This window comes from Paramormyrops kingsleyae, chromosome 6, assembly GCF_048594095.1.
Source record: "Paramormyrops kingsleyae isolate MSU_618 chromosome 6, PKINGS_0.4, whole genome shotgun sequence".
Taxonomy (NCBI): Eukaryota; Metazoa; Chordata; class Actinopteri; order Osteoglossiformes; family Mormyridae; genus Paramormyrops; species Paramormyrops kingsleyae.
Genome location: NC_132802.1, coordinates 19,643,599 through 19,658,213, shown reverse-complemented (window position 1 = coordinate 19,658,213; position 14,615 = coordinate 19,643,599). Strand labels below are relative to the sequence as shown.

General features: G+C 44.7%; 1 protein-coding gene across 7 annotated transcripts in view; it reads left to right on the top strand.

Moving 5' to 3' along the window:
* Positions 1 to 14,615, top strand: part of plxnb1a (plexin b1a) — a 73,547-nt gene that overhangs the window by 35,828 nt on the left and 23,104 nt on the right. For all 7 annotated transcript variants that reach the window (XM_072713811.1, XM_072713812.1, XM_072713814.1 and 4 more), the window contains 4 exons: positions 9,664 to 9,758; positions 9,969 to 11,079; positions 12,145 to 12,327; positions 14,383 to 14,511. In XM_072713811.1, coding sequence (XP_072569912.1) covers positions 9,970 to 11,079; positions 12,145 to 12,327; positions 14,383 to 14,511 — 1,422 coding nt within the window. In that variant the 5' untranslated portion in view covers positions 9,664 to 9,758; position 9,969. The remainder of the gene's footprint in view (positions 1 to 9,663; positions 9,759 to 9,968; positions 11,080 to 12,144; positions 12,328 to 14,382; positions 14,512 to 14,615) is intronic.

Below are 14,615 nucleotides of genomic sequence, written 5' to 3'. Positions count from 1 at the left end.
AGGATGTTTTTTTTTTTCTGGTTCACTAGTTGGTGTACAGAGGAGCCACAAAAGCAGTGACAGATGCCCCAGGACGCTCTCCAGTGGTGCTTAGTGCAGCGTAGGCTCTTTAAACTTTTATACGGCCCTGGTTGGCGTATGCTTGTGTTGCTTCGCGCAGTATGATGACATCACTCGTCGTTAGCATTGCTAATGGCGCGCTCTTGGACAGTGGGAGGGGCTTAAGGCTTGACCCCCTTCAAGTTAGTCATCAGCTTACCCCTGAAAGTAGCCCCCCCCCCCCCCCCCCTCGTTGAAGGGGCTGACAATAAATGCTGGTCCCTCCTTAATTATTGAGAAGGTTTTTCAGTAACCCCCATAAACTGGAGAAACCAAGTCCGCTTATACAAAAGGGGACATTTAGTTTGGTGTGTAGCGGCACGCCTTGTGACCTGCAGATGGCTGCGAGCTCTGGGCCAGGCAGGCAGGCATCTGTGGGCCGCCTGTTTTTCCTGTGGTTGTCTCTTCACTTATTTATCAGCGTGAAAAGCGTGACTGCAAGGTGGCAGTCAGAGGATTGACGGAGCGAGACTCTGAGACGACAAGGTAATCCTGCGAGGCTATAGCGCTGAGCCCGGACCTGTGCAGGCCAGGAAGCTGCTGGATATTGCTCTCGCACGTCTGTCTGACTCCTCAGACTTGTTCTGATTTGTTTGCTTTGTTTTTGAACAAAAAGGGAGTGTTTCTGGAAGGCGGGATGGACAAGAGTTATTTTTAGAGCGTTGCTGCGAGTTTGTGACATACTTGGTGTACAGAGGAAGGATGCATGAAGGATATGGTGACAGCAAAACCAGGCAGACTTCTCCCATGATACAGAGCTGGAGGTCAGACTGTGGAAACGGCCTGTAGAACATTCTCTCTCCTCCTCCAGAACTTTCCTTTTTGGGTGATCTGAGAAAAAAATTATGATTTGTGAGACACCAGCTGTTACATCTTTTTTTTTATATTAGTTTGTAAGACAACTCCTTTGTCCTATTTTTGCAGTTGTTAAGAGTTATAGCAGAGGTAAGACTATCTGTACAGTTTCATCTCTGATATGTTTAAAGTCCTTTATCGTTTCCGGCTGCTTTTCTGGGTTATTTTCTAGATGGTGAGAGAGCCGTCAATGGACCACAAACTTCTCTATTCCATGGGAAAGATTCCTCACTGCTTCTCTAACCACTGGTAATTAAGAGGTGACCCACCCAGTCAGAAAATTACCCCTCTCGAAATGATAGGTTGTTTTGTTACTTTGTCCCTGTCTTGTAATTGAACCAGTAGAAGGTGTTTGTTTTGCACTGAGCCTCAAAAACATTCAATGTGATTCCTCTCGCAGTTTGCGCACAAAGTCATTCGGTCAGTTGAAGGTTTACTTTTTGCAGCAAATTCATCTGGCGAGAAAGACAGGGTTCAGTGGTGGTATTGTTATGATTGTGTAGCTGCGACCGGCACACTTGGTCAGTCAATCCTACAGGCGACTCAGTCGCTAACCCCTGAGGGGTGCGGCCTTAGCAGACGATGCGGCGCACCATCTGAGTCAAAGTGAAAATGACTCGCTTCTGCCTCTGGATACACTCGCACTCTGCGGTGCCGACAAAGAACGGCTACGCTGCCCAGCTGGTGCCCTATCGCTGCTGTACTCCTTTTGGCTTCCAGGACTCTCATAGCCTCCAGCTTATGGCCTCATCTCCAGCTGCTGCCAGGCTGGCTTGACTCTGATGCAGGATATGAGCTCTGACACGGCCCCCTGTCTGCTATGGGGCTTCCTCCCAATGCCCAGGGCAGCCCTCTGAAAGGATGCAATAAGTAAAATGACTAACCCAGGGTGATGGAAAAAAAAGAGGTCTTCATGTAATTGTGAGATATTGCTCAAGTTGATCAGCTGGGAGGCTATTGTCTGAGCACTCTATAAATAACCGTCAGGATGGCAAAACAAGGACATCAGCAGTCCAGCTCAGTCAAGGAAGCCAAAAGCTGTGACGTGAAAAGGTTTGTACCTTTGGACTTGCTCATTATGCAGCATTTCAAGTAAATCCTTTTTTTGATTTCTGCTGCAGTTTCACGACTGTCGTGACATCGTCCTGGGTGGAATTAGCAGACCGGATGTCAGCCTGTGCCTTTTGAAGACGGTCAGCGATGTTTTGGGTTAGGCTTCCACCAATGAGACTAGTTTTTCCTGTCCTTTAATCATTTCTTTTTTGTCTCCTTCAGTATAAAATTATTGCTGAAATGTCACTTGCCATTCCGGGCTGGGAACTTTGGCCTGTTAGAACATACGTTGTCCCGGAAGGTGGTCAGAAGAGCTGTGGAGAACACAGAGCTAGTGGTGTTAGCCTGCTTTGTGGCCAATGGCTTCCTGTGCTTAGGGTAATTAATACAGATCCTTCCCAGAATTCTCGCTGACCCTCCTGTGTTTCCTGGTACGGTTCTTGTCGACTTGAGTCTCAGTAAGATGTGCCCCTGCAACCTCTCTGTAGTGACTCATTTACGACCCCTCAAACCACCTGAGTTTCAGAACCCGTTTAGCCTCTAGGCCTGCAGCTCTTCCATAGGAATTGCCTGTGAAAGGTCTGCATCCTGTTTCCAGCACGCTCTGAAAGCGCATAAAAAAACCCCACAGACCTCCTGGTTATTCGGGGAGGAGCCATGAGCAGATTATAGCGTATAATTTATTTGAGCTCTTTCTCCAATTAATTGCACATTGGCTAATGTTGTTCTGACTTGATTTTGTGGTTCTAATCAATAATAGGGACAATGGGTTGGGTTTCTCTTGTGAGAGTGAGCGGTCCCAGAAGAGCCCTGCTAATTGTTCCCATGCCGGAAAGTGCTTCATTGTTGTCCCTGACAAGGGCAGAACATTTCATAATCACTATAAGTGACAAATGTGAAGACTCACTGCCACAATGGCTCACTGCTTGCTCCCATAATTCACCAGGCCATGTGAAAATACAGAAGCTGTTCTAGGATGGCTTCTTAAGTGATTGGGGCAGACAATTACAGTCTCTCAATATTCATACAGATCCAGCCGCTTAAAATTTCCCCACTTTCCATGACAGGTCCTTGACAGGACCTTGACTGGCTCTTGGCTGGTCCTTGACTGTAATGAGATCCCCCACGATGATGTAATGAAAAAGGGGGCCGGCATGATCCACCCCTCAACTCTCTGTGTGTAAAGTACTTGCAATGATCTATCCATCCACCAGGGAGAGCAGTAATCTGAAGTGACTTACCTGAAATCAGGTAAGATACCTGAATCAGGTATTGTAACTACACTGCAAAAAATGAAAATCTAAGCAAGTACAATTTTCCTATATTTAAACAAAATTCCAATTTCATTAATAAACTTACTACACTGCAATAAATGGCCTGTGAAATTTAGAAATAGTTTCTGTTGTGAGGCAAAGATGGCCTAAAACTGTCAAAATGTGTTTTTAGTCAGTTTATTGATGAAATTAGAATTTTATTTTACTTCCCTCTTTGGAGATGAGGCGGTCCCAAGATATGTCCAATACAATAATTACAGGTCTAAACAAAGTATTAAGACTGATATTGTCAAGCAATGAGAGGTATATGAAAATTAATCAGATTTGAAGCCCATTAAGCTTGTTTGGCACAAGATGAAAGATTTCATCCGCAAGGAGGCCAAGCCAGGTACAAAGCAGCAGCATGTCCAAGAGTTATTTTGGGAGAAGAGAGTGACCCAAGATGTTTGTGACAGACTAATTACAGGTCTAAACAAAGTAATAAGGTTTACTGTGGAGAATAAAGGTGTGTTCTTTCTTTCTGTCTGGCTAACAGCCGGATAGGCTGCTGGTGGCTGCGCATCCACGGGGGGGGGGGGGGTGATGTGTGAATGTGTCATTAACTTCTCTGCTTGGCCACAATGAAACAATGAGACAGATGTTTGAAGCGGTCAAGGTGAGGTTATTTTTTTAACATAAGAAACACTGCTTTCAGATCATAAGAACATAAGAACTATACAAACGAGAGGAGGCCATTCGGCCCATCAAGCTCGCTTAGGGAGAACTTAACTAATAGCTCAGAGTTGTTAAAATCTTATCTAGCTCTGATTTAAAGGAACTCAAGGATTCAGCTTGCACTATGTTATCAGGAAGACTATTCCATATTCTGACTATCAAGCCAGTCGGTTAAATAAACACTACTAAACAGTCATTACACACTACCAGTCAAAACTGTTGTTGGCATGTAAATTAGAAACCAGAAGACTATAGTGGAAAAAAAGTATGATCGTCTACCAAAAACATTTATACACTGTATAGTCATGACTGACATGCTGAGGCTGGGTTTGAACCAGTGATCCGGGGAACACAAGCACACAGGCTTAGCCCACTGAGCCACACAGGGACCCTGAAAGTGCAAATGTTTTTTGCATGAAAGTTCACCATAGCAAATACCCTGAGCAAGGAACTGCCCACAAGCACAAGAAAAGTGGTGGGGCTGGGGGCTGGGGGCTGGGGGGTCAACTGAATGTGTGAAAGTCATTAACATCTCTTTTGACTGGTAGTATGTGTGTGTTTGTGTGTGGGTTTGCATAGATCACATTTGAGGACCAAATTGCCCCCAAAGTGTAGTAAAACCTGAAATTTTCCTACTTTTGGGGACATTTTTTGAGGTCCCTATTTGGATAAACACTTTTAAAGCCTCTGGTCACAAATTTTTCTGAACACATACAAATCGAATTTCAATGAAAAAGTTGGCCAAAATTTCACATCTGTTCACGACTATACGCTCGGGTGGTGAACAAAAGCACTGGCAAAGTCTTGCATTTCTGAAAAGTTTCAATACGCAGAAAAAGGCCCTGAAATAGAAGAAATCACAAGACAGAAAACACTTTAACATCCCTCCATCACAGAGCCGGACTCGCCATCAAAACTGTAAGCTCCTCTAAACCCAGCTTATTGTACCTTCATACCTTGTACGTTGCTTTGGATAAGTCTGCTAAATGCTTTAAATGTAAATATAAATATTGTACAGTGTAAAGCCATGTAGCAGAAATGACTTGGGGTCAGTAATCCAGGAGACATGGAGGTGTACAGTAAATATCCATTGTCTTCCCAACATCAGTCACTGAATGGTATTAAAAAAGCACTGGAGAGTTCAAAGCATACAATTCTCACAGTCTATCAGCACCACCAACATTCAGATGTAAATGAGCTTCAGATGTAAATGCACGCTGGCCGACCAGATCACCCCCCCTGGAAAGAAAATATCCCTATTCCCTTTTGTTGTCCTTGGTGATTTTAACAGAGTGAATCTACACCAGGAACTTCCTAAACACAGACAGCATATCGACTGCCTCACCAGGGACAACATCACACTGGACCACTGTTACACCATTTTAAAAGATGCCTATCGCTCTGTCCCCCGGGCAGCTTTAGGACATTCTGATCACTGTATGGTCCATCTTATTCCAATTTACAGGCAACAGCTTAAACGTGCCAAGCCTGTAGTCAAAACTGTGAAGAAGTGGACCAATGCAGCAAAGCAGGAACTGCAAGACTGTTTTGACTGCACTAATTGGACTGTCTTTGAAGCTGCATCTGATAATCTGGATGAGCTGACAGACACTGTGACATCATACATCAGTTTTTGTGAAGATGTGTGTGTCCCGACCAAGACCTTCTGCACATACAACAACAATAAACCATGGTTCACTCCCAAACTGCAACATCTTCACCAGGCCAAGGAGGATGATGCCTACAGAAGTGGTGACAGGGCCCTGTACAGGCAGGCCAGGAACACGCTGACCAGGGAGATCAAAGTGGCAAAAAGAAGCTACTCTGAGAAGCTGAAAGAACGGTTCTCAGCCAATGACCCTGCATCAGTGTGGAGAGGCCTGCGAGATATCACCAGCAACAGACGACCCCTACCCCCCGCTGAAGCAAACAAAGACCTGGCAGACGAGCTGAACAACTTCTACTGCAGGTTTGAGATAAACAGATTCACACCCCCCATCCACCCCACTCCAGAGACAATAACCCTCATCACACCTCTCACCCCCCTATCCTCCCCCCTGGAACTCAGAATACACGAAGCGGAAGTGAGCCGGCTGTTCCAGAAACAGAAAACCAAGAAGGCCCCGGGATCAAACGGTGTATCCCCCTCCTGCCTCAAAACCTGTGCTGATCAGCTGGCTCCCATCTTCACCCGCATCTTCAATAGATTTCTGGAGTTGTGTGTAGTTCCCTCCTGCTTCAAACGCTCCACCATTATCACGGTCCCCAAAAAACCCACCATTACAGGACTGAATGACTACAGACCTGTCGCCTTGACGTCTGTGGTCATGAAATCCTTTGAACGCCTGGTTTTAGCCCATCTAAAGGACATTACAGGACACCAGCTGTACCCCCTGCAGTTTGCCTATCGGGCAAACAGGTCGGTGGATGATGCAGTGAATATGCAGTGAATATGGGGCTGCATTATATCCTGCAACATCTGGACCGTCCAGGAACTTATGCCAGGATCCTGTTTGTGGACTTTAGTTTGGCTAAACGAGCATAGATTTTAACGAGCAGTTAAAATCATTTCAGATCCGTCACATCCTGGACACAATCTTCTCCAGCTACCCCCCTCTGGCAGGCGCTACAGATCTGTTTACAAAAACTGTTTACACTATACCTCGCACCTTAAAATTGCACAGTGTTACTCACCTGTGTATATTTATAATATTTATAATTTTTCACATTTGTATTGTATGTGTGTTGTATTGTACTGTATTTGTACAGTATTTCTTGTATAGGGTATTTTGTTTTTATAGTGTCACTTATTGTAGAGCTGGGTGATATGGCCTAAAAATAAAATCTCAGATTTTTTCACAAAAAATCTGATTTCCGATTTCAATCGATTCTCCCCTCCCCTACACAAAATCAAACTACTTTATTTAGCTTTTTTTACTTTAGACCACACCTTTAGGGGCAGTGTGTGGCTCAGTGGGCTAAGCTGTGTGCTTGTAATCAGAAGGTCACTGGTTCAAGCCCAGCCTCAGCATGTCTGCAGCTCCTTGAGCAAGGCCCCAACAGGTGGCCTTCACAGACAACTTATTCTTCAAAGATCAAGTTGAGGGAGGCATAAACACAATTTCCCCACGGGGATCAATAAAGTGTCAGTTATTATTGTGAACACTTTTAGAAAGGTTTCTCTATAGCTTATTTTAAAACTGGCAACAACACAATACACCCTCAAACTTATAAATAAAAGTAATAAGTAATATTGTAATAATAATAGAAAAAAAACACATAATTTTATCATGTCAGCTTAGTATTAAGTAAATACTTTATGCCATTGGGTTTGACATATTATATTACAATTCCATATTACAGAAGTAGCAACACCTTTCTTTGGGCACGTGCCATCTTTTCCCCTGTCATTGCCATGTTGTTAGTGAATCTGCTACAGTGTTAATTTACCCATGAGGAATGGTGCATCGCATTAGTTCCGCATTTGGCGCTTGTGTGTAAAAAAAGTAATAAAATCGATTTCATGAAAACACATCGTCCTGAACTGTAAATTCGAATTAATCAATTAAATTGATTTATCGCCCAGCTCTAACTTATTGTTTGTGTATGAGAGAGTATCAAACTGTGGGAAACTAATTCCTTGTGTGCCCCAGCACACTTGGCGAATAAAAGCTGATTCTGATTCTGATTCTGATTGCTGCAGCAGGTGAGGATCATGAACTCCCAATCACCTACTGTACAAATTCTTTAATCAATCAACAGTTACAGTATCAACAATCAATGGCTGGACAGTTGATACAGGGACAATGATCACAACACACATCAGAACAGCCTTCCCAAAGCCAACAAACTGAACCCTATTGAAAATTTGTGGACTATGCTTAAAATAAAGCACTTTAAAACAAATCAATATACTGTAGGACCAAAGTGCTGTACAAAGGATAAATAAGAATAGACAATAAACAAACCAATAAAGCATATTAAAATAAAATAAGTAAATAAAATAAATTAAAACAAAAATGAGCTTTTTTAAGTCATAGCAAAGACCATTCAATCATTTAACCCTGTAAAAAGAAAAGTAAAGTTTTTGTAAAGACAGCGCCATCTAATGGTATCACCCTGCAAGTGAATGAATGGGCGGGTTTATAGTCAAATATAGGCCCACCCCTAGAAGAAGGGGGGCTCTAGCTTCCGGCTGGTATTTGGAAGGAACTTGGCTGGGATTTGGCTGCCAGCCAGACTGGAGGGGAAATTTTAAGTGGCTGGATCTGTAAGTAGCAGTTAAGATTTCCGCATGATAAAAGGGAGCTGTCAACATTCACTGGATATGCAATGGTGTAGCTTCATTCTAACGTCTCCCGTCATCACTGTATTGAATAGATGACGTGTGATGATGTGTAATGGCTGATTAGTAGGGCTGGGTGATACAGACCAAAAACCGTATCTCGTTATCTTCTCTGAAATGGGCTAAATGTTGAGTTGTAAGTCAAAAATACACATGAAATGTCACACTATTAAAACCATGTGTGATCAAAACAAGTAAATAAAAAAAATACATTATAAAAATATAAACTCTAAACTTTAAACCTAAGTGTATTGCAAATATTGCAAATTCTGACATTTTTATCATCTGAGACACCTTGCAATTTTTCTTTAAACAGAATGAACCACATAACAATGACTCTGCCGTTCCCCTCCGTCCTCTTCCCAGTGAGTCACTAAGCGAATGTTGTGCTTTTAGCTGTGAATTCTGGGATTCTGTGCAATGTTATGACCAAAGATCTCATGCTGCTTACAACCAGGAAGGAATTATTGGTGTCTATTCAAACTCTTTAATAGACTCCTAATTTCAACATGATAAAACTATATCGATATAAATGATATTGTCTCATCCTATATCTTATTTAAGAATATATTGATATACCATAAAAAAACAATATACTGTCCAGCACTGTAAGTATTTGTAATATATTTGTATAGCAAGTAGCAGTTGCAGTTTCTGACCCTTAGATGATTATTTAAAAATGTAAATGAAATGGCTAAGTGGAGGCCGGTCCTTTGTGTCTGGTAATGGTGCCTCTGTCAGGCCATATGTATCACTCGCCCCTGGCAGATGCTTAATGCACCTTTGTACCTCTGGGACAGAATCACACACCATATTATTATTAATTTCCTGCACAGACACATTTAGATGCATTAATATTCTCATTTTAAGCAGATTATGTTTTTTTTATATATATATATGTTTTTTTTCTGTGCTGCCATGCTGAGTATGTGCTGACGTATCTCCAGCGGGTACCTCCTAGGTGTTGGACCGACAGCCGTTGCGTCGCCCTTGTTGCCTCCTGCCTTAAGCCAACCGTGTCCTTTTGAATGGGGTCTGATGGTGTGTCTGTAAACTTCACATCCAAACAAACGGCTGTGTTGACTGGCTTGGAGACACTGGCCTGACCTTTCTGTGAGAACATAAGGCAGCGAAATGATTTTCCAGAGAAACCGCCGTTTGTAGACAAACCCGAGCTCTGGTGTCCACAAGAGACAGGTGGGAAGTAGGCTGGAATTAAGGGTGTGCAAAGTCTCTGACCACTATATTGCTCTAATTTATATTTCTGCTTTACTTACAAGCATTAAGTAATGATGTACTGTTGTCTTCTGTGTTCTTTTCCAGAGCCTGTTGATGGAGGTAAATTTTTTATAAAATCATGTAGCTGGATGGACAGAAGGGAAAAAATACCGCTTTAATACCCAAATTAGACACAAATGGTGAGAAGCATTGATTTACCTTTTTGCCTTGTTTTTTTGTGTGTTGTATTTATCTGTAGTGTTCCTTTGATGTGTTGATGACTGCTGGGAATTTAAAAATGTAAAGCAAAGAGGAACCCGAGAAATCGGAAGCCAATGGCAGACACTTTGCTGGGAGACGCACCCAAGTCGCTCAGTCGTGGATCTTTTGTGTCCCTCCCCTGTGCCCAGAATGTCCGGCATGCTGCCAGGGATGCTGCGGAGCGTCGCCGTGCTGGTGCTGCTCTCCCTGCCTGGCAGCAGCGTGCTGGCAGGCGCAGGCACCGGCTACCCCTCCTTCTCCCGCAGTGACACCGTTTTCGAGCACCTGGCCCTGCACCCTAATCCGGAGGTGGGCACGGTTTATGTGGGGGCTCGCAACCGTCTTTTCCAGCTGGACCGAGATCTGAGGGAGACACTGGAGGTGCTTACGGGGCCGGTGAATGACAGCAAGGAGTGCCTGCCCCCCATCACGGAGACCAACTGCCCCCAGGCTCGCATCACCAGTAACCACAACAAGTTGCTGCTGGTGGACCACTACTCCCAGCAGCTGATCAGCTGCGGAAGCGTCAACCAGGGCATCTGCGAGAAGCGCAGCCTCGCCAACATCCAAGAGGTGCTTTTCTCGGCCGAGAGGCCCGTGGACACACAGTACGTGGCGGCCAATGACCCCCACGTCTCCACCGTGGGTCTGGTGGTGCGGCCGCGCGCCAAGGTGCCAGTGCTGTTCGTGGGCCGGGGCTACACCAGCAGTCACCCGCCCATCTCCACCCGCAACCTGGCCTCCGAGCCCCTGTTCTCCTACGAGGAGACGGCCAAGCTGGCGGTGGCCGGCCGGCTGTCCGAGTACGACCACCACTTCGTCACCGCCTTCTCCCGCCATTCCCACGTTTACTTCCTCTTCTGCCGGCGGGATCTGAAGTCCCCGTCGCGGGAGTACAAGACGTACGTGTCGCGCATATGCCTGGACGACGCGTCGTATTACTCGTATGTGGAGGTGCCCCTGGAATGCCACTCGGCGCGGCGCGGGGTCACCTACAGCATTCTGCAGGCAGCGCATCTGGGCCAGCCGCGCGAGGCTCAGGGCAGGGAGGTGCTCCTAGGGGTGTTCTCCACCCGCCTCAGCTCCTCCGGCTCCCCCAGCGAGGACTCGGCCCTATGCGTCTACTCCCTGGAAGACCTGGACCAGCAGATCAACTCCACACGGGACGTGTGCTACACTCAGGACGGCCGGATCCAGGGGAGCACAGAGGTGGCCTACATTGAGTACGAGGTCAAATCCAACTGCGCCAACCTACCCTTGGTGAGGCCTGCCTTTCCACCTGTAGCCTGAACACATTTCACTGATATCACATGTAGCCAGAGGTGGACATTTCTGGTCCAGAAAGTAAAAATCCAGACCAAGATTTTGTTTCAGTCAACACGTTGAGTTCTCTGTGACTGTGACTCTTTATGCTCAGCTGGTTGGTTGAAACAAAATCTTGGTCTGGCTTTTACTTTTCTGGGATTGTACAGGCAGTGACAGTTGAAATTTTACAGTGTCCTCTGTGCATTTAAACATGGTTACAGTTGATGTTGTTTTGTCAAAGTTATTTGATTCCAAATAGTTTTTTGCTAATGGTGCTTAATTGATACTTTTTGCTCAGCATGGTCAGAAGCAGCTGTTGAAGGCTGAAAGCCAGTGAGCCATGCGGTATTGAATGACCCCTGTCAAAAGCTGAAGAACGTGGGCCAGCCTGTCACCTGCGTACTCGCTGTTCTCTAGGTGCAGAAAAAGGACAGCAACGCATTGACAAGAAAAGCCAAATAAAACGTTTTTCCTGTTTTTCCTGCAGTTGAAATCCGAGCCAAATAACCCAGATTCAATTTTATAAATAAGATAAAAACAAAACAATATTTTGATGCTCCTTTGCTCTGTGTGTGTGTTTGCACGTATAGTTTGTGGTTTCATACAATGCCAGCTTTCACACTGCTCATGCGTGACTGAGGATTATAGACCAGATATGGCGAAAGGATCCTCTCTTTCAGTGGAAATATTGCAATATATGAATGAACAGAAAAAAAGGTTCTTATATGACCCTGATTGGGGAGAGTGGTCAAACACAGTAGAGACAGTAGACAACTTTTTAAGTGTTTTGTACAAAGTAAATTAATGTGAGGGTGTTAATGCTGGCATAAGATGCTAAAGACTAGAATATTCTTTTAAGTCCGGTTGATTGGTATGCAGCAGCCATCCCTACATCTCCTGGTGCTTACAGAATGTCCTGGTGTCAGCAAAGGCAGGTATTATAATGAGGCTTGAAGTTGCCTGGTGGTGCAGATGCTGCAGGCTCAGGCTGTGCTTGCCCGCCCCCCCCCCCCCCCACAGAACACCCTGGCGGCCTTCCCCTGCGGCTCGGACCACACCCCCAGCCCCATGGCTAGCCGCGTGCCTGTGGAGGCAGAGCCGCTCTTCTACAGTGCTGGGGGGCGCCTGACGGCCGTGACCGCCAGCGTCAGGGAGGGGCACACTGTCGCCTTCCTGGGGGATTCCAGGGGGAACCTGCACAAGGTAAGCAGGCCGCAGAACATAAGAACATAAGAACATAAGAACTATACGAACGAGAGGAGGCCATTCGGACCATCGAGCTCGCTTGGGTGACGTCCTTCTGCAGATGCCAAGGTGCCTGTGCCTCGGCTAACAGGACTGTGTGTGTGTGTGTGTGTGTGGGGGGGGGGGGGTAAAGCCTGTTACTTTTTAACAAATCACAAAGAGAATATTAAGAAATCTTAAAGAAGACATTGTGTTTGTCTGGGTGTTTAACCAGGTGATGATACCTACCTCTGCCACCTGGCAACATGGTGATTGACTGCAGAATTGCAGTACTTCACAGATGCCACATAAAACATACTGGGAACAAGTATTTAGTAGTAACTTGGTTACTACTGAATTACAGGTCATGTCAAATATAGTTACTACTTGAGATAAAAGATACATCACAATTCATTAATGATGAACAAACATGAGATCAGTATTTCACTTGTGTTATTCATGACTTGTTCCTTCAGTAGCTCACAAAGGTTTATAGAATTAACAGATACAGTACCAAATACAGTAACTGCTTGGGATAAAACATGCATAACCATTCATTAATGATGAATTAGCATGCGATCAGTATGTAACTAAGACTTAGTTTGTAGTTAATTAATACAAATGTTATACCATAGTATATTATCTGTGTCCCGTCAAGGAAAGTGTTACCATTGTGGTTATTTATACTGCTTTAGCATTTTTTCATAAAATGTTCTTATCTAATGGAAGAAGTTTGCTATATGTCACACTAATCTGATGTGTCATGCAGTTGACTTTCTTCTGGCTGTAGAGTTTGAGTTTCTGGCCGGAATTTGACATTTCTTCTCATTTACTTGCGACTCTGATGCTGAATGCGATGTCCGTGGAGCACTCTGGCCTTGATGGGGACGTCCTGGCGGTTTATATCTGTCCCTCATTCTGCAAAACGCAGAACAAGAATGTTTTTGCTCATGTGGCATTTGAGAGGTCTGGTAATGTTAATAAGATGAAGCGTGTAAATTTATCATGGCATATTCCACTCAAACAAACACGCAGAGACAGCCACGCTCTTCATGTAAGAATTTGTTTTTACAAAAACTGAACAGCATTCTGGGAAACAGCAGATACAGTACCTTGGTGCCTGACAAGCAAATGGTTACCAAATAAAATAAAATGTTCCTCAAATAGTTCGCAACATTCACCTTGGACTGTGATAGCCAGACAAACACATCTGTCTCTTTCTCTATGATACAGCTGTTCTTCTGCCCTGTTGCACAGTGGACAAACATTAATATTTGCATATTTGTTCATTAAAACAACACTGAGAATATGGGCTCAGTACTTTACAGTAACAAAAGAAAAACACCCCTAATTTATCCAACTCTCTCTGACCTCCAGAGGACCGTGATCAAACACGTTTCCAGCACAGCTGACCAGACAGAGCCCATTAAAAGGGATGATCTCATTACTGACAGCTGCATCCCGTATCATACCTAGACACTCTGCGGTGTAACAGGAGGGGTGGTGGACACACCCGCCTCCTGTGTATTCCTCCATTAGACTTACTGCTGCCGAGGTTGAACGAGGCAGCTCAGAATCCATTATAACACAATCAAACCAAGTAACCTGAGATCTTAAATGTCTGCGTAACTTTATGATCTAAGTCCTCATGCAAACTATTCCAAAGTTAAAACTACATTATGTTTCATTCAGATGTAACTGAAAACCTCCAGCAAGGCAGTGGTCTGAAACTCCTAACTAGTTTAGCAGCGCCAGAGTGAGAGTGGATGAACATCTGCTGCGGCAATTTGTCATTATGATCCGACATTATTCTGGATTTTTCTTTACATGTTGTGTTACACGGCAGTATGATGTGTAGTTAATGCCTCAAGTTATTTGGCAGCATTTCAGGGACCAGAAGGCTGCTTCAGTAAGAACCTTGGATATTGTACAGTAAGGTGCTGATGCTGAAATGAATCCTTTATCTATGTTTTGTATAAATAATTTGAAAGTTCTTGCCTTCTGAATAGGCAGGGGTGTCGCGTTTGTTTCCAGGTGTTTCTGGGACCTGCAGGTGAGGTAGATAACTACGCCAGCATCTCTATCCAGCCCAACGCAGCCATCAGCAGCGACCTCCTGCTGGACAAGACCGAGAGTTACCTGTATGTGATGACCAGCACGACGGTGTGTGTGATTGGCCGGCTGTCGGGATGGGGGGCAGCGACAGGGTTCTGTGATTGGCCAGCTGTCGGGATGGGGGGCAGCGACAAGGTCCTGCGTTTGGCCGG